Source organism: Phoca vitulina, unplaced genomic scaffold (assembly GCF_004348235.1).
Source record: "Phoca vitulina isolate PV1807 unplaced genomic scaffold, GSC_HSeal_1.0 scaffold100, whole genome shotgun sequence".
Taxonomy (NCBI): Eukaryota; Metazoa; Chordata; class Mammalia; order Carnivora; family Phocidae; genus Phoca; species Phoca vitulina.
The window spans coordinates 92,359-115,346 of NW_022589803.1; the positions used below are offsets into that span (position 1 = coordinate 92,359).

The 22,988-nt window shown below is 41.9% G+C and overlaps 1 protein-coding gene across 1 annotated transcript in view; it reads left to right on the forward strand.

Moving 5' to 3' along the window:
* The first annotated feature begins 1,018 nt into the window (after positions 1-1,018).
* The window catches only part of LOC116627718 (sodium/glucose cotransporter 1-like), a 60,181-nt gene continuing 38,211 nt past the window's right edge, over positions 1,019-22,988 (forward strand). The window contains 6 exon segments of the mRNA XM_032397602.1: positions 1,019-1,179; positions 5,456-5,527; positions 10,699-10,803; positions 12,085-12,144; positions 20,429-20,533; positions 22,171-22,276. Coding sequence (XP_032253493.1) covers positions 1,072-1,179; positions 5,456-5,527; positions 10,699-10,803; positions 12,085-12,144; positions 20,429-20,533; positions 22,171-22,276 — 556 coding nt within the window. The 5' untranslated portion in view covers positions 1,019-1,071.

Genomic DNA, 22,988 nt, shown 5'->3' on the forward strand with positions numbered 1-22,988 from the left:
GTACAATTTTTGTCAATCGTACCTCAATAAAGCTGGAATAAAATAAAATAACATCTGTGATTCGTAGTACATTTCTTTTGGATAGCACTGAACTTAAACTAGAACTATACACTATATACGCTGTGATCACAGACCTGTGACTGGCTACCGGTAGGTACAAGCCTCCCCCTCCTTGTGTTCATAAATTCAATGTACTAATTGCAAGAATCAAATGGGTTAACATGTGCAAAGTGCATAGAAGGGGGTATGGTACCTAGCAAGAACTATTAAGTTAGCTATTATTGTTACAAGCATTTTTTGGTGTTATTAGTATTATTAACCAAAATTTCTAAAAAAACAGTTTAGCAGAAAAACACCTTTCGCAGAGAAATCAAGTAGAGTAATGCTTGGCCCAGATTAAATAATGCTCACAGCACCAGTAAAAGATCAAATTGCAAAAGGCGGGGGCCCTCTGGAATCGGTCCAAGCAGGACCCTGACTAGGGTGAGGCGAGTGAGGCATTTCCCGTGGTGCAAAATTTAAGGGGGCACTGAAAAACTCAGGACTCAGGAGGAATAGTATTCCAATGTACTTGTTTTACTAAATCCAAATTAACACAGGTCCACAATGAACCAAATATGAAAATCGTAAATAAAGACAGAGGCAGGACCACTGGCTTCTCACTTTGCCCCAGGCTTCCAAGTGGCTCAGAGAGATACACTGTGAACTGATCCCGCCTCTGTAGCCTCACGCTTGGCCCCACCTCAGCCCAACTCACAGTCTCCGCATAAAGGGAGTGCAGTCCACACAGCGGGGGCGTTGTGCCTGGAACAGCAGTGACGAAAGGCTTTTCGTTTTCTCACTCAATAGACCAACCACTACGGAAGCATCCGCAGCCCGGGGGGATCTGGGCGCGTGCTGGGACCCCGGGGCCTGCCGGGAACTCCCAGGCTGCCCTGCAGCCCTTCCCGGCATGCTCTGCGGCGGCGGCGGAGGCCCAGCCAAAGCCAAGCCAAAGTCAAGGCGTTGCCAACTCCTCTGACAGCCCGCAGTGCGCGTCTGGCAGAAGCGCCACCATGGGCTTTTCGTGCAATGACAACATCTCAAGCTGGAGTGCCTTTGGGCTCCGGTGTCAGCAGCGCCCTAGACATCCTGGTGATGGTTTCGTACTTCCTGTTGGTCCTGGGCATCGGGCTGTGGGTACGTCGGGGCCGGGAGGGGAGGGCAGGGCCCTGGACACCAGGCTGGGTGTGACCCGCTCCGTGCCAGTCACCTGGTCCCCACCTCGCGTCCCGCCCCACCCCAGTACCCTCCCATCCCTGTCCTGGCCTGTGCATAGCCCACCGAGGACACCTCTCCCCGCTCCCTCTGCCCAGCTCCTCCCCTCCCTTCCAGCCAAGAGTAAATAAAGGCAGGTCCTCAGAAACGGAGCCATCCTCTACTAACCGCACGTTTCCTCACCACCTCCCGAATAAACAAGCAGGCCCAAATCCCCCTGTGCCTGCTGCCTGGAACCTAAGCGGTGTTTGGCAAGCAGTCACTGTTAGGGTGGTAATAATGACAGCTAATGCTGATTAGGCCCTTAAGTGCCAGGTCTGTCCTGAGTGCTTTAAGTTCATCGCATCCTCACAGCCGTGCTGTGAATAATATACTGTCATTCCCTCCAGTTTCACAGTTGAAGAATCTGAGGCTCAAAGAGGTTCAGGAGCAACCAAGGAATGATTGTGTTCAGGTTCAACCCTAGAGTTGCCTGATCTGACTCATGAGCTTAACCCCTTTGCCTTGCTAGCAAAATCTCAAAGGTCACATGTAACTTAGGGCTCTAAGCATTCCCTCTAAATTTGAATGAAAAGTTGTTGTTTTTTTTTTCCTCCTACAGGGTTCTCTTAAGAGGGCGGAGAGCATGTCTCCTTTACTGCCATATGCCCACTAGAACTTAGCATATAAGCACTCAGGTCTTTTAACCATACTACCCAGAGACAGGCCCTGCCTAGGAGGAGCCTGCCTGTGTTCCAGTTAAAGATTGGATGGATATGAAAGCTTTGGCTGGTGTCATGATGTCACCCCTCGGGTAAGCTGTTAACGGTCAGAAGCTTCTGCCTGGCCTGCTTCACCAAGCAGGAGTGTCTGGTGACTGCCACCATTCACTAACCAGTGGGAAAGTCCTCATTCTGGGTGGCCCCCACCCAGCTGAAGCTTTTCATGCCCATGTGACCTTCACTTTGAGACATTTCACCAGATCATGAACAGGATCTTACTGTGCGGAGTCTGGCCTTTCAAAGTGCAATCATTGGACCCTCCTTTTGAGGGCTTACAGTAAGTCATTATGCTGCTAGTAAGCAGATAGAGGAATGAAGGTCTCCATCCTATTAAGAGAATTTTATACCAGAAGAGAAAATATAGGCCCTTTATTCCAAACATAAAGGAGAAATCCGGGGTATTTATCCAGATCATTCGAACAAAAGATTTTTTAAAAATTGGCCTCAATTATGAGAAACATACTTCTAAGTGGCCTATGGACACAGGGGCTCTGAGTAATGAGTACTTGTTTTGGGATCCTTCCCCTAGTGCTCGTATTGAATGAGGAAGCCCCCACCCAGCTTTCTTCCAGGCCTAGTTGGGGCCTAAGTCTGGTCAAGGTCAGAGGACTAGTAAGCCATCTGGTCATTTCCAAAAGAAACCTGCTGTTCCTTCTGTTCTTCTGGGAGCCATAAAACATGCACAGTTATCCAGAATGCTTCAGTCTTTTTCCTTCTTTATATTAGTATCTTTCCATTTGTTCTTTTTGAAAATCATATATTGTTTTTAATTAGGAAAGTATTACATGCTTACGGTAAGACGTAAAAAGATGCATAAATAAGGAATGTTACTATTCTTCCCCCATCCATGCCCATCCTTCTGAGGTAACCATGGGTCGTGTGTCCTTCCTCCCCTTTCTTGGTGCGTATGCAAGCATGCGGATACATATGTAGAGTTTTTGTCTTTTGTCTTTACAGAAGATGTGATCATATCATACACATCACACTGCAGCTCACTTTTCTCCCCACTTACTATATATGGAGAGAGTCCTATAGGTCAACAGATAGAGATTCAGCTTATGTTTTTATTAGCTGCCTAGCAGTCCTACAATCATGTGTACTCTTCACCTCTTCCCTACTGAGACTTAGATTGTCGCCGGGTGTTGTTTCTGATGTATTGGTGCTTTTAATCTGTGTAGCGTGGGTTCCCAAAATTAGAACTGCTGGGTCAAAAGTATACGTTTACCTGAAATTTAGTAGATATTACTAAATGCCAACCCCCGAAGCTTATTGAGATTTACTTTACTTTTCTCACAAGCAGGATATGATCATGCTCTTTTCCCCAAGATTTGCTTGTTACTGCTTGTGTGTGTGTGTGTGTGTGTGTGTGTGTGTTGCCAGCCTGATGGGTGAATAGTGGTTTGTCGTTGTAGCTTTGATTTGCACTTCCTAGACTCCTGTTGAGGTTGAGCATCTTTTTATGAGTTTATTGTCCATGGATTTTCTTCTCCTGTGAGTAGCCAGTTTATTTGTCATTTTGTATTTGGGTTGTTTGACTTTGCTTTTATCAACTTCTCTGTCATTTGACTTGCTCATATGTTTTCCCCAAGCTATCATTTGTCTGGACCAGTGTCTACCACTGATATTTGGGACCAGATAATTCATTGTGGGCATCTGTCCTATATGTTACAGGATGCTTGGAAGTATCCTCGACCCCTACCCATTCGCAACCAAAAATGTCTCCAAACATTGCCAAACATTCCCTGGGTGGATGGGGCAAAAATCACCTCTGATTGAGAACAGTGGTCTGAACTGTTAATGGTGTCTTTCTGTCATTTGAGGTTTTGTTAACTTTGAGGAAGCCAACTATCTCTCTTTTCCTTTGTATCTTGTAGATTTCCTGCCCTGCCTAGGAAATTTTTCTCCCATTCCAAGGTCATACAAATATTATCCTAAATTTTCTTCTAATATTTTATAGTTTTTTCATATTTAAATCTCTGGGACATCTGAAATTTATTTTTATGTATGATGTGATGGATGAATCTAGCTTTCTTTTCTTCCAGTTATTAAACCACCCTTTTCTCACTGAACTGATTGCCCACATTCGCACAGATGGGACTCCTTTCTGAAAGCATTCATCAATTCCTGTCTGCTGAGGCCCCAGGGAACTGGGAAATCTTAGTCTTTGCTGCTGGTGCCTTGGCTCTTACAGGATGGTCAAGGGGGAAAAACTTACACTTTTTTTGGTTTGTTTTCTGTTTTATCAGTGTCAGCCCAGAGATCTTTGAGAAAGTGTTGGCAGTATCTTCTTCCCCACCAACCTGGCTACTGTGGTTATGTTATTTTTTTTTTAAGATTTTTATTTATTTATTTGACAGAGAGATAGAGAGAGAGCACAAGTAGGCAGAGTGGCAGGCAGAGGGAGAGGGAGAAGCAGGCTCTCCGCCGAGCAGGGAGCCGGACATGGGGCTCGATCCTAGGACCCTGGGATCATGACCTGAGCCAGAGGCAGCCGCTTAATCGACTGAGCCACCCAGGTGCCCCTGTGGTTGTGTTATTATTCCAGAAAGAGAGCACGGAGGAAGGAGGAGGCAGGGACAGATGCCTAAGCCACCTTCTTCCCAGGATCTCCTTTTCTTACTGTCTGGTCCTCTCTTTCCATAAAGAGAGGATGCTTTTATTCATGGAAACTCCTTTTAAAAGTTTTACTGCTGATACCTTCCTTAGAGAAGTTCAGCTCTGCACATAACAAGCCTTTGATAAATATTTAGTGAATAGATGAAGTGAGACTAACTTAAAGCGTCTGATTTGGAGAGTTGTTTCTGTGGCTTAAGGCTTTATGATGCAAGGGGACCCCACTATAACGCAGATACCTCAGATGGCAGTTTTTAAGTTCACTCTTCCCACGGAAACACTGTCAACTAGCTGTCATCCTTAGGTCGTGCTGGTTCTACCCAATCCAGGAAATCCGCAGGATTGTCTTTTGACCACATCGGAGTCTGGGAATCAGAGCTGGGAGCCTGAGTAAAGAGGACGTGGATGTGTTGGAAGGACACCGTAGTGATGGCGGAGTGACTCCTGTCCTGGGAGAAGCTAGGCACATGTTCAGATTTGCCATTCCTGACTGATCCAGACATTTGCTAACCACTTATCTCCCAGACTCTGCTGGAAACTATGGCACTGGTTAACTAGTTGGGAAAGACTAAAGCAATATTATTTTCCCAAGAGTGTAGAGAAATGGAAACGTCCATGCAATCAGACCTGAAAGAGACTGTAACCTCCAGCTAGGCAGCCATGAGCCTTCGTTTTAACTCAGTGGGTAGGGGCTTCTATTCCTAAAAAGGAAGAAGGGGAGAATGGATTTGGGGATCTCTGCTAAAGAGAAGTGAAAGTGATGGTTTGAGAGATCAGTGTCTTTGGAGCAGTTTGTTTCTTGTATTCCTTTGTTTGTTTTTAAGGCTATCCTGTCAAGCAATCACAGGACAGTAGAAAACTTCTTCCTGGCTGGCCGCAATCTAGCATGGTGGCCGGTGAGTAAGCCTCGAGTGTGGCAATCCACGTGGGGGGGCCGCACGTGAATTTGTCTGTTCCTTTAATGTAGATGTCTCATACCCAAAATAATTTGAAGTTGCTCAATCGGGAAAGTCATTCCATTAGAGTTTGCATAACTCTGAAGAAGTTTCTTACCAACCTGTTTCCATTCGATTCAGTTTAATTTACTAACCATTTATGAGGTACCTCATATGTACAAAGCATTGTTCTAGGTTCCAGGATACAGGTTGGAAATAGACAGTCTTGCCCTCTGGAAACAAACACTCTGGAATGGGAGTTGGGTGTGTATCCAGCAAATCATAGCAGGTTACAGTGCAGTACAGTGAGTCTGGTGGGAAGTGCGCAGGCCAGGTACGGATGACAGGTAAACTGAGGCTTGCTGGGCGGCAATGGTGCAAGACAGGAAAGGCCTCACAGAGGTCGGGTTGTTCGAGCAGGATGTGGAGGTGGAGTGGGTGTTTGGCAGGTAGAGTGTGAGGGTATTCCAGGCAGAGGGAACAGCATATGCCAAAGCTTGGAGGTGTGGAACTGCATGATGCTGGATGGAGGGACGTGGAGTAGAAACATTTTTTGTCTTTTATGTATTAAATAATGTATTCATTATTCTGAGTGATTCCATCCAAGAGGAGTGCCTCGGAACTCCCCCAGCAGCAGAGGCAGCTGCCTGTCCATGACCCTGTGCCCATGATGGAGTGGGTAGGGGTGCCCCAGGGAGGAGGAGGATGTGGGTAACTAGCCGGGCCCAGAGTTGAGGACCCTAGTCAAGCCTGAGCCAGGGCTGTTTTATAGCTTATTATGTAAAAAATGTGCATGCATTTCCTACACAGGAGTGTAAGCTACATTTAGAGCATTGTGTAAGAAGTGGGCCCTTACTCACTAATATTCTTTGCCCCCAAATGTTAACCAGTCTTATGGCAAAGATTTGGTTTTTCACACTGGGGTAATGCTTCAAAGAGAGAAGTCTTGTCTCAGGAGGAGAAGGTGCCTTTATTCAAAGGGACGAGGAAAGTACACTTATTAACTCTGATGGATCCAACAACCTAGCAGAAATGGCTTTGCCTCTTAGCTGGGAGATTTGGGGAAAAGTGGTTTCCTGGTGTCAACTCTCTGAATTATACTTGAATTTTCTTTTTATATATATAAACCTGGCTTAGAAAGAGATTGAATGCAGCAAAGAAATATTTGCAATGGGCCTCCTGCCTTAGTTTATTTTTCTGTGGAGGATTCTAGCAACACAGTCTCTTCCTGGGCTGTAAGGCCCCCAGTCTTTTGCCTGAGCCTCCCTTAGACCTGAAATCATGTTTTCTGTACCCAGAGAAACGGCAGTCTGCTTCCCACATTATCTTGTGTAACTGACGCTTGTAATGGTTTTCAGGAGACGCTAACATGCTTTGGCCTCCTGATGTTTATGTATGTTATGATTTATTAATTTCTTTGCTGTGGGTTCTCTTTTCATTGTGAGGATTATTGCTTAATGAGCAAAATATATGACGGTATTATTAAAGGAAATTGAATTAGAAGAATGATTTTTGCCACTCTGGCTTTCTTTTTTGTTTTATATTCTCCTTCAATTAGCAGGTATCTGATGGGTATCAATTGCTCTTGTCAAGGCCCGCCACATGACTTTTCTTTTCTTTCTTTCCTTTTTTTTTTTTTTCAACTGTACATGGCTTATTCTTGTGCCCAGTTCCCAGTCCTCATCTCAGCTGGTTTGGCAGTGGTGAAACTCTGAGACTCTCCGTCCTCCCTCCCTCCCTATTTTGTCGCCTTACTCTCCTCTTTTCCAGCTGCCTCCCCAGCTGCTCATGGTCAGTCTCCCTGGCTGGCTCTCCCCCATCTCTCTTGCTTCTTAACGCTGGAGGTCCCCAGGGTTCACGCCTGACCACTTCTCTCCAATTACACTCACACACTTAGCAACTCGTCTAGCTCATGGCATTGAATACCAGTTACATGCTAACAAATCCCAGGTCCCTCCCATGAACTCCAGACTTGCTTGTGACTCCTGCACTATTCAGGACCTGCACTCAAGAAGTCTATCAGGTATCCCAAACTGAACAAGCCCCAAAGGGAGCTTTGGACCTTCCTCCACAAATCTGCTCCTGCCACCATCTTCCCTGTCTCCTGAATAGCAAGTCCATCCTTCTGGTTGCTTGGGTTGACAAACATGGAGTCTTGTTAGACGCGTTAGTCTCTCTTATACCCGATATCCCATCCATCAGGAAATCCTATGACTCAGTCTAAAAGATAAATTTCAAATCTGACCACTTCCCATCAGCTCTGCCTCCAGGTCTGTGCTGCTATGGCCTCTCACCTGGATTCATTATAACAGCCTCTTGGACCCCCTCTTTCTACCTCGGCTCTTGTATATCCAATCTCAGCAGAGCAGCTAAAGGGAGCCCATTAAAACTCAAGCCAAACCATATCACTTCTCTGCTTAAAACCGTCTTGGGGCTCCCATGTCACCCAGAAAGAAAGCCCCACTGCTTACAATGGCACATAGGGCACAGATGATCTGCACCTCGTTAACTCTCTGAGCTTGCCTCTCAGGATGCCTGTCCCCAGCTCTATCCAGTGTCCTTGAACAACCCAGCTGTGCTTCTGCCTCAGGGCCTTTGCCCCTGCTGCTCTATTCAGCTGGTGCGCTCTCCCCAGAATCCCCATGGCTTGCTCCCCACCTCTTCTGATCTTCCTCAGCTCTTCTCTCAGACAGTCTACCCTGACCACCCAATTTCCCAGTACTTCCTATCCACTTCCCCACCTTTTTTTTTTTTTTTTTTAACTCTGTAGTACTTATCACTGTCTATCATGCTATAAAATAATCCTTGGAGTTCTTGGGTGGTTCATTCAGTTAAGTGTCCGATTCTTGGTTTCAGCTCAGGTCATGCATGATCTCAGGGTTCTGGGATTGAGCCCTAAGTTGGGCTCCGTACTCAGCGTGGAGTCTGCTTGAGATTCTTTTCTTTCCTCTCTCTCCTCTTCCCTCTCCCTTCCCCCTCTCCCTCCTCCTCTCCTCCTCCCCGCCCCCCACTCAGGTGCATGTGCATGCTCTCTCTCTAAAATAAATTAATAAATTAATTAATTAATAGCTTTAAAATAATCCTCTAATTTATTTTGTTTATTCTCTTTTTCCCAAAAGAATGTTAGCTTCATGAGGGCAGGGACGTTTTTTTAATTTTATTTATTTTTGAGAGAGAGAATGACAGAGAGAGAGAATGAGAGGGGTGAGGGTCAGAGGGAGAAGCAGACTCCCTGCTAAGCAGGGAGCCCGACGCGGTACTCGATCGCGGGACCCCAGGATCATGACCTGAGCCGAAGGCAGTCGCTTAACCAACTGAGCCACCCAGGTGCCCCGAGGGCAGGGATTTTTGTCTACTTTACTCACTAGTGTATCCCTAATATCTAGAAAAGTGCCTGGACATAGTTGGCAATGAACATTTATTAGTAGTTATTGAATTAATGAATGGTGCCTTTTAAACCTACCTTTTAATTTAATCATGTGCTAGTATCTTCCAACATCTATAAAGCATAGATAGGTGGATTTATTTTATATTTATATGCAGTGGCATAGTGTTACATCATATGAACATTCCATCATTTATACACTATCTTGTTGGGCAATTTAGATTGTATATAACTTTTCACTGTTATGGTAAACGTAGTGAACATTTTTTTTTTAGATTTTATTTATTTATTTGAGAGAGAGAGAGAGAGATAGCAAGAGAGAGCACAAGCAGGGCGAAGAGGGAGAAGCAGGCGCCCCGCTGAGCAGAGAGCCCAATGTGGGGCTCAATCCCAGGACCCCAGGATCATGACCCAAGCCGAAGGCAGATGCTTAACCAACTGAGCCATCCAGGCACCCCTGTAGTGAACATTCTTAATAACAAAATAACTAGTATTACTTGAGTACTTATATGTGCCACTTCTAAGACTTTTTTTTTCCTTACAATTGTCGCTGTTAAGGTATTTGGTGTCTGTATGTTCTCAACTATGTCTTATTAGTGCATTTTACCTTTTATAGTTATAAAAAAAAAAAACCCTCTTTGTCTGTTTAATGCTTTTGGTCTTGAATGTTACTTTTTCTTATATCAATATTGTCAATGCTGGGGTGTCTGTTTGTTTTTACCTAAAAGGTTTTGTTATTTGCAGCCTCTCTTGATAATTTGGTTTTAAATCTATCTCATGTCAACAGCATAATAGTTGGATTTTGGTTTTGAACAGAGTGGCTATCTCTACTCAACTAAAAAGCTGTTATTGTTTAGGAGAGATTTTGCTCATTTAAATACCTCTAGGATTTTTTCTTTTGAAAGTAACAGATGTTGATTGTAAAAAACCCAAAAGTTACAGTCTAAGTATAGAACTTGAAATTTTCTTCTCATTCCATCTCTATAACCATAATTCCAGAAATATTTTGTTATATGTCTATATATATATATATATAGCCAGAATCACTCCCATGCATATTTTGCACACGTGTAAGATGCACACATAAAATTTTAATGAGATTATATTATACATACTGCTTACCTTATTGTTTAATGAAAATTCCTTTATTCTTTCCATATGCTACATTGTATTTCTTTTTTTTTTTTTTAAGATTTTATTTATTTATTTGTCAGAGAGAGAGAGAGAGAGAGCACAAGCGGGGGGGTGGCAGGCAGAGGGAGAAGCAGGCTCCACACTGAGCAGGGAGCCCGATGCGGGACTCGATCCCAGGACCCTGGGATCATGACCTGAGCCAAGCCACCCAGGCATCCCGCTACATTGTATTTCATCATATTAATGTACCTTAGTATTTTAACCAGTCTCTTACAGCTAATCAGTTAAATTGTTGATATTTTTAAATTATTTGAAACAATGATGAAATCACACTCTGCTAATATTTCTGCAGTAGGGAACCGCAAGGAAGCCGTTGGGGCAGGTGAAGGGTGATTCCATAAGAATGGCCATCCTTCTCTTTTCACCTTCTCCCTCCTCACTGGGCTTCTAATTTATGGTTAGGGTTTGAGTAGAAGAAACACAAAGGGGAATTCTGCCCAGGGAATAGTCCCTCTTGAGAAAGTGGAAAATTCAGTTTGAGTTTACATTTGTGAAAATGATTTCTTGGAGTTGGACTGAGAGTTCTGATAGGTGATCGCCTTTTGATTTTCAGATAGGTGCTTCTCTTTTTGCCCTGAATATTGGCAGCAGCCACTTTATGGGCCTGGCTGGAATAGGAGCAACTTCAGGGATTGCTACTGGGGCCTTTGAGTGGAACGTAAGTAATACCTTGTACAGCCACTAACCTCCCTCTTTACCGTTGTCCAAATAAAACTCACATGCTTTCAACCTCCAGTAAATATTGAAGACTTCTGGAGAAGACATGGAAGAAAGGAACCAAGTCTTTGATTTCTCCAAAAGACTGTGTCAGTTTTTGTTCTTCTTAATTATTAAAGTTAATGAAGAGACAGAGAATGTTTACATTCCAAGGGTCATAGCAACACAGTGAACAAAGAGCTATTAGGAGACTAATCAAGTATGGAAAAGGAAAAGATCATATTAACATTTAAGTATATGTGTACATATACATTTGTGCTTAGATATACATACAGATATATATGTGTATATGTGTGTGGATCCAGACACAGCTCTATGTAATGTATGTGTGTATGCATATGCGTGTGTACATATATGTATGTATATATTTGCAGTATGTATTGAGAACAGGCTTAACTGAGCTCTTCGAGATATTCAACTAATTATGGCGAAACTCCTAACTGACCTCCTAAGAATACCAGGTTTCAACTATAAAACTTATGAATGGATTAGTTATTTAATCTGTGGGATATGTTTGTTGTAGGACATAGAATTTGTTCACTATATAAGTTCAATATAAGTGAATTTATAAGTCTTGGGCTTATTGATTTATCTCTATATAAGTCATCTGACTTTTCTGGATAAATCAGAAATTTCCCTACTTTCTGAGTCTCGTCTTTCTACAAAAATAAAGGATACTTCTAGCAGAGTCGATTTCAAACCTAGCAAGAAGCCCTGATTTTTACCACAATTTACCTCTCAGAATTTACTAGCATCTGCTTTATATATTCAGCTTACCTTACCCCTTCTTTGTAAGAAAGCCAGAGCCAAATTTATCACTTAATTTCAGTAACTTGTATGAAATTTTGGTAGAGCTTCTCCCCCATTTCTCTGAATGGTTTCTGATTTTTTTTCTTTTCTTTTTTTTTTTTTTAACTATCCTTATATATATAAGCCACCTTTAGTCCGATTTGGAAGTAGGCAAGCAATAAATTAAAAATAAATCCACTGAAAACTGGTTCAGTTAACCCCCCAAAATTAAGAATGCACTCTTTCATAGGCAAAGATCAAGTGCCTGTAAGTAGTTTGTTATACTGGAAGGTGTGCACTTCGGCTTTTGTTTGTAAGTTTCCCCAGTACTGATACATTTGTTAGTCTCAAAACAGATAGTCACTGAGATTGCATCTCATTTAAGAGCTTGGCCTAGATGAGACCCTGATGTAATTCTTCTTCTTGGTTTCAGGCTCCGTTTCTGCTCTGTGTTCTCGGTTGGGTATTTTCTCCTATTTACATTAAAGCTGGGGTAAGTGTCCATTATCAGTTAATCTGTTCTCTATAATATTTTTTCTTACAAATACTGCACGTGTACATAAAAACATCCTGGAGGACAAGTTAAATTTCTCAGTCTTTTGATCCTTGTACTGACTTCCCTAAATCCTGAGAAATGCCTGAAATAACATCATTCTGCCTTGGGTACACAGATACCAGTAATTGTCCACTGCTTCACTCCGGGCCTTATTCAAGGGTCCACTTTTTAGGGCTTTTATAGAAAACGTTTTAAAACTTTATCTAAAAATAAGACCCAAATAAATGAAGAGAACAAATATGTTAATGACTGGAAGACAATATCCTAAAAATGTTAGTTCTTTCCAAATTGGTCTGTACTTGGAATGAAATTCCAAACAAAATCCAAACAGAATTTTTTAGGAACTTGACATGATTCTAAAATGTATGTAGGAAATAAGGGGATAAAGACATGTCAGTGTCCAGCTGAGAGAGACAGAGACCATCTAGGCTGCACATCTGTGAAGACATGTGGACTGACATCATCAACATGGTGGAATAAGAGCTTTCTACTGTCTTCCCTCAAAGAACACCAATTTAGACAATCACCCATAGATAAGAGGGCCTTTGTAGAAGTCCAGAAGTCCACTGGAGAAGTTCTAGCACACTGCTGGAGAAAAAGAAAATCCAAGATTAGACGTATTAAAGAAAGTGAGAGGAACAATTTCAGTGTGCCTATGTCACCCCTCCCCCAAGGTGGCACAGCTTACTGCAAGAGAGACCTTCTCAGCCTGAGATTTCTCCCACAGGGGAAATTGAGAGCATGGGAGTAAATGTCCAGCTATCCAGTTGTGCAGGAGTCTGCCAAGAAGACCCACTTCTTTCTCACCCCATCCAGAATATAGAGGTGTGCTACACATCTGGGGGAGTAGAGTAGGGAGTGGCTGAGAGAACAGCAGCCAGGGCTCTCAGATGGCATCAGAGGAACACAGATCCTACTAACCACTTTGCAGACTTATCAGGAAGCCTGCCAGTAAGCTACTGGGGTCTCCTCACCTACAGATGCCCCCAGTTGGCCCAAGGGCACCCCGACATGCCACGCACCTCACCCACATACACCTCCATCCTGTGGCCAGCTCCTTTTGTGCACCCCTGATGGTGGAAAGAACAAGTCTTTTTTTGCAGAAAGTTAGCATTCACAGAAAACCAGACTGTGTGGAATTGGGAGAAAGCACACAAACTTGAGCATTCAGCATTGCCCTAGGGAAAGCAAGCAAAGGAGAGGCTGTCAGAACTTGGCCTGGCTTTGCAGGATCAAGAGAAGATATATAATCTTAAAAATTCCCCCACCCCCCACAAAAAAAGAAGCAAGAAGTGTGGAGCTGGTGTATCCATAGAAAAGGTCTGAGAAACCTTCAGAATTTCTAGCAAGGCTTACAGACGGTATTTCTCTCCAAAACCAGTCAGTAAAGACAAGGAGGTGACTGCTTCCTCAAATGCAAAGACAGTAATACAAAATTTGAGGAACATGAAAAATCAAGGAAACATGACACCACCAGAGGAATAGTTTTCCAGTAACCAACTCCAAAGAAACAGAGATCTGAAATCTGTTTGACAAATAATACAAAATAGTTGTTTGAAGGAAGCTTGGTGACTACAAGAAAACACAGAAAGACAATAAAATAAGGAAAACAATATGTGACGGAAATGAGTAGTTTAACAGAGAGATAGAAATCATGAAAATAAACAAATTCTGGGGTGGGAGAATACAATGGATAAAATGAAAAGTGCAATACAGAGCATAAGTAGCAGACTGGATCAAGCAGAAGAATCTATGAAGTAGAAGACAGGTCATTTGAAATTATTCAGTCAAGGGGACAATGAAAGAGTTATGAAAGCCTATGAGACTATGGGATACCATTAAGAGAAACAACCCACACATTATAGGGCTCCCAGAAGAAGAAGAGGAGAAAGGGACAGAAAGTTTATTTAAAGAAATAACTTCTAAAATCAGGGGAGAGATTTGGATATCCAAGATCATAAAGATCATAAGTCCCCCAATTTCAACCCAAAACTATATTCTCCAAAACACATGATAATAAAATTGTCTAAAATCAAAGAGAAAAAATTAAAAACAACAAGAGAAAAAAATCCTCACATACAAGGGAACCCCCCATAATGCTATTAGCAGATTTCTTAGCAGGAGCCTTGCAGACCAGGAGAGAGTGGGATGATATATTCAAAGTGATAAAAAAAAAAAAAAAACTACCAACCAGGTATACCTTATGTGATAAAGTTGTCCTTCAGAAATGAAGGAGAAATAAAGACCTTCCCAAACACACAGTAGCTGACGGAGTTCATCACCACTAAAGCTGTCTTACAAAAAGTGCTGAAAGGAGTTCTTCAAGCTGAAATGGAAGGGTGCTAATTAGTAACATGAAAATAAACCTGATACCTGATACATGAAAATACCCTGATAAAGGTAAGTATATAGTCAATTTCAGAGTAGTAAATATTATAAAATGATGGTATGTTAATCACTTAACTCCAGCTTAAAGGTTAAAATACAAAAGTATTAAAAATAACTATAGCTACAATTATTTGTTAATAGATACATAATATAAAAAGAAGTAAATGGTGACATCAAAAACATGAACTGTTGGGGCGGGGAGTAAAAGGGTACAGGTTTTGTATGTGATCAAAGTTATCACCTTAAAATAGACTGTTATATCTATGAGAAGTTTTATGTAAACCCCATGGTAACCAAAAAGCAAAAAGTTACAAAAGATAAATAGGAGGAAATGAAAGCATACTGCTAAGGAAAATCATCAGTTCACAAAGGAAAACAGCAAGAGAGGAAGAAAATAAGGGAATTACAAAACTACCAGAAAACAATAAGATGGCATTAGTAAGCCCTTATGTGTCAATAATTACTTTAAATATAAATGAATTAAATTCTTCAATCAAAAGTCACAGAGTGGCTAAATGGAACTGAAAATTAACATGGTGACTATCATTGACAATACTGTATTATATACTTAAAAGTTGCTAAGAGAGTAAATCTTGAAAGTTCTCAGTATTAAAAAAAAAAAAGATAATTACATGAGGTGTTGGATATATTAACTAACCTTACTGTGATAATCATTTCACGAGTATATGTATATCAAATCGTGTTGTACACCTTAAATTTACACAGTGTTATATGTCATTATATATCCATAAAGCTGGAAAAAAGAAATAAAATGTATGCAAAAGTGCAAAAGCATAAGAATAGCAAAGATACTCCTATCAAAGAAAAATAAGGATTGCCTTACCAAATATCAAGACTTACTATAAAGCTGTAGTAATTAAGACAGTATGATATTGATAAAAGGATAAAAACATTAACAAGTGAAAGAGGAAAATAACCCAGGAAGACTCATATATATGGACATTTGATTTATGATATCAGTGGTACTGCAGATCACTGAGGAAAGGAGGGTCAATTGACTATCATATGAAAAAGATCAAACTGGATGCCTATTCACACAAAAATAATTTTAGATTGATTAAAGACTTAAATAGGAAAGGTAAAAGATTTTAAACTTCATAAGGAACTATAGGATGTCTTTATGTCTTTGAGATAAAGAAAGATTTTAAAGTGAGATGGAAAAAGCTTAAATCTCTGGCTGACCACCAATGTATTCATGCATGCATGAGAACCCAGGGAACCAAAAAAGACAGAAACTAGAGGGAGCTCTACCCTGCAGAGACAGAGCTGCACCTGTGAGATCTGTGACTTTATAGTGCCTAGGACTGAGTACATTCCCCAGCCCACACAATGTAGGCAGTGAATAGCAGAAGTCTTGCTCATAACAGAGGACTGACAAAACAACATGAAATTTATGTGGGAGCTCTAAAAACAAAGGTACCAAAGAGAGGATTAACCTCCAAATCTGCATATAAATTCTGCACAAAACCCTGACTGACTGCCAGACTACTCAAGTGCAGGGAAAACCTCTAGACCAGGCTAAATTAGCAGCAGCTAAAAGCTTAAAAAAAAAAAAAAAAAACCAGAGACATCAGCTGCTACACACTGCAGGATGGGGGTGGGAGGTGGGATGGCATGAAAGATGTTGCAGTTTGAATCCAGGCGGATTAATTGCCTACAAAAACAAGAAACAGCAATCCTCAGAACAAAACAGATTCTAGAATGCAATATCATATGATTGATGATGGCCAGTCTGCAACCAAGAATAATTAGACATATAAAGAAATGGAATTATAAATGTGACCCAGATTTCAAGAGAAAAAGCAATAAATAGAAACTGACTCTGACCAGGCCCAGATGTTGATTTAACAGACTTCAAACCTACAATTATAAATACGTTCAAAGAAGTAAAAGAAAGTGTGATACCAATGAATAAGCAAATAGGGCCTCTCAACAGAGAAACTGAAACTATAGAAAAGAACCAAATGGAAATTCTAGAGTTGAAAAGCACAGTAGCTGAAATGAAAAATTCACAAGAGAAGCTCAACAGCACAAACAAGATGGCAAATGAGAGAAATCAGTGAACTTGAGGATAATAGGAATTACCCAGGAGAAAGAACAGAAGGGAAAATATTTAAAGAAAAAGGAAGAAAACCACAGAGACCGATGATAAAATATCAAACAGTCCAACATGCATGTACTTGGTATCCCAGGAAGAAAAGAGAGAAAGAGGCAGGAAAAAAATTTTTTGAAGAAATAATAACTGAAAATATTCCAAGTTTGGAATTTACTGATATAAAAAGCTTAACAAACACCAATAAACACACAAAAAGCTACACTTAGGTTTACATCATAGTCAAACTGCTAAAAGCAAAGATAAAGAAGAAATTTTGAAAGAAGTAAAAGAAAAAGAACACATTACATGCAGGGGAGAAATGGTACAGTTAATGGATAAGACATAGATGGAAGATATAATGGATATCAGGTATAATGGAAGCCAGGAAATATTTGAATGACATATTCAAATGCTGAAAGGAAGAAAAATCTGTCAACCAAGAATTCCATTTCCAGCAAAAGTACTCTTCAAAAATGTAGATGAAATGTATATAAATAGCAAATCATTATTTGTACACCTGAAACTAATATTTGTATGTCAATTTTACCTTAATTTTTAAAAACTTAGTGCAAAAAAAAAAAAGAGGGTGACTAAGTAGGGAAAGATTTCTCAACTAGGACACAAAAAGCATAAACCACACACAGAGGAAGAAATTGATGTGTAGGACTTCAAAATAAAATTTTAAACTTTAACTCTTTGAAAGATCTTTTTAAGAAAATGAAAAGTCAAGCTAGAGATTGGGGGGAAATATTTTTAGAACATATTTACAATAAAAGACTTACATCCACAATATGTATTTTGTCTATAAAAAAAAACTCTTAAAACTCAGTAAAAAAAAAAATTTTGAATAGCTGTTTCACCAAAGAAAATAGACAAATGGCAAATAATCACATGAAAAGATGCTCACTACAACTGATCATTAGGAAAACACTACATAAGATAAGATACCACTGTACCAGAATGGCTAACAGGAGAAAGACTGACACTAGCAAGAGCTGGAAAGGGTGTGGGGCAACTGGGACTCATACATTTCTCGAGGAAATGCAGAATGGCACAGCCACGTCTGGGAGGACAGTTTGGCAGTTTGCTCACAAATTAAACCTGACCATCCAGCCAATATTTCCCTAGATCTAGAGCTTTACATACCCCAGAGAAATGAAAACGCATGTCCACACACAAATTTGTACGTGAAGCTTCATAGCAGTCATGTTCCTACTAGCCAAATCTAGAAATAATCTAGAGCTGCAGGAGAGTGGACAAACAGCACACAACGTGGTATACCAAGCAACACTAGAAAGGCATTCTGCAACCATGTGGCTGAGTCTCAAGAACATCAGGCCAGTGAAAGAAGCAGGACATTAAAAAGTACATAGTATATGATTTTGTTTATTTAAAATTCTAGAAAAAGCAAATCAGTGGGGACAGCTGATACTGGTTGTCTGGGACCAAGGGTGGGGTGGAGGCCTTGATTGCAAATCCTAGGGGGCTCTGGGGGGGCTGTTAAGAATGCTTAATATTTCGAGTATGGTGGTGATTACATAACTGTGTACGTTTTCCCAAACGCATCAAACTTTACGCTTGAAATGGGAGAATTTTACTGAATAGAGCTATCCTGAGACCCAGCAATTGCACTACTAGGTATTTACCCAAAGGATACAAACATGATCTGAAGGGGCACCTACATCCCAATGTTTATAGCAGCAATGTTCACAATAGCCAAACTATGGAAAGAGCCCAGATGTCCATCGACAGATGAATGGATGAAGAAGATGTGGCATATATACACAAAGGAATATTACTCAGCCATCAAAAAGGATGAAGTCTTACCATTTACATCGACGTGGATGGAACTGGAGGGTATTACGCTGAGTGAAATAAGTTAATCAGAGAAAGACAATTATCATATGGTTTCATTCATATGTGGAATTTAAGGAACAAAACAGAGAATCATAGGGGAAGGGAGGAAAAAATAAAATAAGATGAAATCAGAGAGGGAAACAAACCATGGGAGACTCTTAACTATAAGAAACAAACTGAGGGTTGTTGGAGGGGAGAGGGGGGAAGGACGGGGATAATTGGGTCATGGGCATTAAGAAGGGCATGTGATGTAATGAGGACTGGGTGTTAAATGCAACTGATGAATTACTGAGCCCTACATCTGAAGCTAAAGATACACTAAAAGTTAACTAATTTAAATAAAATAAGTTAAAATAAGTTGAAAAAAAAATTTTTGTTAAAGATTTTATTTACTTATTTGAGAGAGAGAGAATGAGGGAGAGAAAGTGCACGAGAAGGGGTAGGGTCAGAGGGAGAAGCAGACTCCCCACTGAGCAGGGAGCCTGATGTGGGACTCGATCCTGGGACTCCAGGATCATGACCTGAGCCGAAGGCAGTTGCTTAACCAACTGAGCCACCCAGGCGCCCCAAGTTGAAAATTTTTAAATATTTGTAGAGAGGCATTAAAAATGTGGAAGGCTTACTTGCCCTACAGCCTAGCATCTGCAGTGGTGAAACCATAAGCCCAGGAAAATTACCTCAGATTGGGACTGCATATGGGGATAAGGTCTTTAAAGAAGTAATTAAGTTAAAATCAGATCATTAGGGTGGGCCCTAATCTAGTAAGACCTTATAAGAAGAGAAAATTTGGACAGAGACATATACAGAGGAAAGAGGGAAGGAAGACACAGGAGATGACAGCCATCAACAAGCCAAGGACAGAGGCCTGGAATGGCCCCTTCCCTCATGGGCCCCAGAAGGAAACAAGCCTGCTGACACCTTGAACTTCCAGCCTCCAGAACTGTGAGACAGTAACATTTCTATTGCTTAAGCCCTCGGTCTGTCACACTCTGGGACGGCAGCTCTAGCAAATGAATTCAAGCCGCAAGTGTAAAACAGCTTAGAACATCACTGAAAAAGAGCCATATTTGGCAGTATATGATTAAGAACCGAACAGAAGGTGAAAATATTAAAGTCCTAGGTGTTTAGGAGAGGACACGTGGTCCCTGTGAAGCCCACAGGTAAGTTTTCATAAAGCAGATGGAATTTGAGGTAGAACTTAAAATAGACACATGTGAGCAGGTGGATGTGAGGATACTCAGGACAGGCGGTGGAACAGTATACATTTAATTATTATTCATTCACCTACCACGAGCCAGGCACTGTACCTGGGTCCAGGAACCTAATGAACAAAGAGGCACACTCCCTGCCATGGGGTGCCCACAGCCCGAGACAATGGAAGTCAAAGTGAACAGGATTGTTGGGGACAGCTAGCACGTGCACGAGAGCATGGGCATAGAGGACCTGGTCCAAGAGCTGTTGAGTCAAGTTCTGTCTCTCCTGAGCACTTGTTACATTTGTAGTATGTGATAAGGCATTTGCTTTTGCTCTGCGGATTATTTCATAAAGGTGATTTGTCATCATTAGACCTGTTCAGTTAGCTGGATTTCCTTCTGCGTTCAGGAGATTACACAGAAAGCTAGATTCCAGGCTTCTTGAAGACAGTACTATTGCTTCTCCTTTCTTATTTCCCCCATCCTAACAAGTGCCATGCAGTGTGAAGCCAGAGTGGATGACCCTGCCCCATCTTCTATTCCTGGGCTGCTCCTACCATCAGCTGTGTCTCGGTGACGACCAGCATATTGTGAGCAAGGCACATCCTTGTGGGCCCGCCTCTTCTGGCACTCTGCCTGGTGGTGACTTCTCTTGGTGCTTGTACAGGTGATGACAATGCCAGAATATTTGAGGAAGAGGTTTGGTGGCTTTCGGATCCAGCTCCTCCTCGCTATTCTGTACTTATTCCTCTATATCTTCAATAAGATCTCGGTGAGTTGTGTAAAAGCCAGCCCAAGAAACGAAACAAAAGTAAACAAAAATTCAGTGGGCAGGACAGTACTAGATTGGTCTCAGCAGTTCACCCTGGGGCCCCATAAGTTACTTATGGCCTCTGCTGTGTAAGCAAGAGGAGAGAAAAAAAATAGCTTAATAATACTTGCAAAAAATAAAGGCAGAGGCGTCTTGTTTTGTCCCAAGCCTAGGTTATAGGTCCCTCCTTTGTATTTCTAGAGAACCTTGGGCTTACCTGTGTCATGTCATTAGGTGATGTCACTCCTCTGCTTAAAACAATCCAGGAGTTTTCCACCACCCTTACAAGAAAACCTAAACCCCTTGCTATGATCTGTAAAGATGTCCTGTTCTTGTCCCTGCTCTCGGCCTTGTCTCCTAGTCTCCTCCCTTGTTCTCACCAGGCTCTGGCCACACTGCCTGCCTTACTGTTTCTCAAACCCAGCAAGGTTATTCCCTTTTGAAGCCCTTAACACTTGCCCTACATTGTGTCTGGAATGTTCTTCTCCCAGATTTTTTAAATATCACTTCCTTGGAGAGGCCTTCCATGAGTGTGTCCAGTCAATCTCTACTCCATTACTGGGTTTTTATTTTCTTTGTAATACTTGTTACCATGTGAGAGTAATTTATCCATTTCCTTGCTTATTATCTGTCTCCTCCACTTCAGTGCAAGCTTCTCGAGGCCCAGGGCCTTGCCTGGCTTGTTCACTACATTACCCACTGTGCTGAGAAAATGATTAGCACTTAAGGTACTTGACACATGTTTTGGGGTTTTGTTTTGTTTTGTTTTGTTTGGTGACCGAATGAGTGTCACTTACCACACTCTGCATAGAAATTGCCTATTTAGTCTCTGTCACTAAATATAAGGTCCCTGAGGACAGCAGTTGAGTCTTAGTAACTCTTGTGTCTTCTGAACCCTATTGAGTATCTACTATGTTGGTGCTCAGTAAACATTTGGTGAATAAATGGATAGATGAATGTTGGAGGATCTCTGCCCATTATATCCCTAGTTTGTAGACCACAGTAGCAAAGTTAGAGATTAGCCAGTTAAATGATGTGCACATGCTTTAAAATCAGTGCCAGGTAAGCCAAGGATCAACAAATCTGTCCTGCAGGCCAATCAGCCTAGTGTTCTCCTTTGTACAGTCCTTGAGCTAAGAATGGTTTTTTACAGTTTTAAATGATTGTGGAAAACAGGGACAGTATGTGGCCTGCAAAGCCTACAGTATTTACCATCTGGTCTTTTAGAGAAAAAGCTTGCCAGCCCCTGATGCATGAGCTGTCCCCTTTGCCGTTTCCCAATGGCAGAACTGTAGGAACGGCTCTCTCTGGGCACACTCCCTGCTCCAAATCTCCAGGGACGAAGAGGCTAAGTTTCATCTGAACTGAATTAATTGGATTAACCCAAGCCCTAAAGGTGCTGACCTTGCTGAACTCATGGAGTACAAGCCTTTTTGCCCAACAGAACTTGGGTAGACCTCAGCCCATGTCCATTAGTGATGGAGTGGATGTGCTAACCATAGACCCCTTCCTGCAGATGGCTTCTAGGGTCTTTATGATATTGCTGTTGAATGAGCTGGAAATGAAAATGCAGCCTGTTGCCTTTGTACTCATTTCAGGTGGAGATCTGTACTGGTGCCATGTTCATGAGACTGGTTTTGGGGTTAGATGTCTACCTGGCCACCATAGTCTTGCTGACAATTACTGGCATTTATACCATCACAGGTGAGGTTACTGTAACCACACACATATTTATATTGACACAAAAGCTCTCCTTCTTATAGTGGACTGCTAGTAGACATTGAGGCAGGGGGTCTCCAGCTTTTGCATTTTCTCTAAGTCTGTAGATCACATTGCTAGGCCCCAGGGGGTGGAACAGTGAAAATAATTGTGGTGGGGTGCCTAAGTGGTATCCTACCTCTAGAAATCAGGTCAGGCCTGTGGGAGCTTTCCAAGAGCACTGGCAAGGATGGAAGTGATCATGTTTGGGGTGGGCCATGGCCTGACACTACAGGCTGCCAGGTAATGGAGTAGAAACAGAAAGGGAATGAGGGAGAGGCAGCAGCTAGAGGCCTCCTGGTAACCTGGTCAGGCCATCAGATGGGATCTTTTATGTAGGCGGTTCTGTCCCAGAGTCTCTGCCTAGGTTTTGAGAGTGGAGCTCTCATCAATTGTTTTTTCCAGCCACAATGCAAATCTTGGATGCTGGTGAGTGTCCCTGGTAGTTCACCACTGTCTGAGGGGGGAGAAACAGGATGGGGAATGGAATGCACTCAGTCAATGGCTGTCAGTGCACAGGGGAGTGGAAGCTGGGGGTCTCTTCCCAGGGGACATTTGGTAATGTCTGGAGACATTTTTAGTTTTCACAACTGGGGGGGGTTCTACTGGCATCTAGCAGGTAGAAGCCAGGGATGCTACTAACCGTGGCTTCCAAACG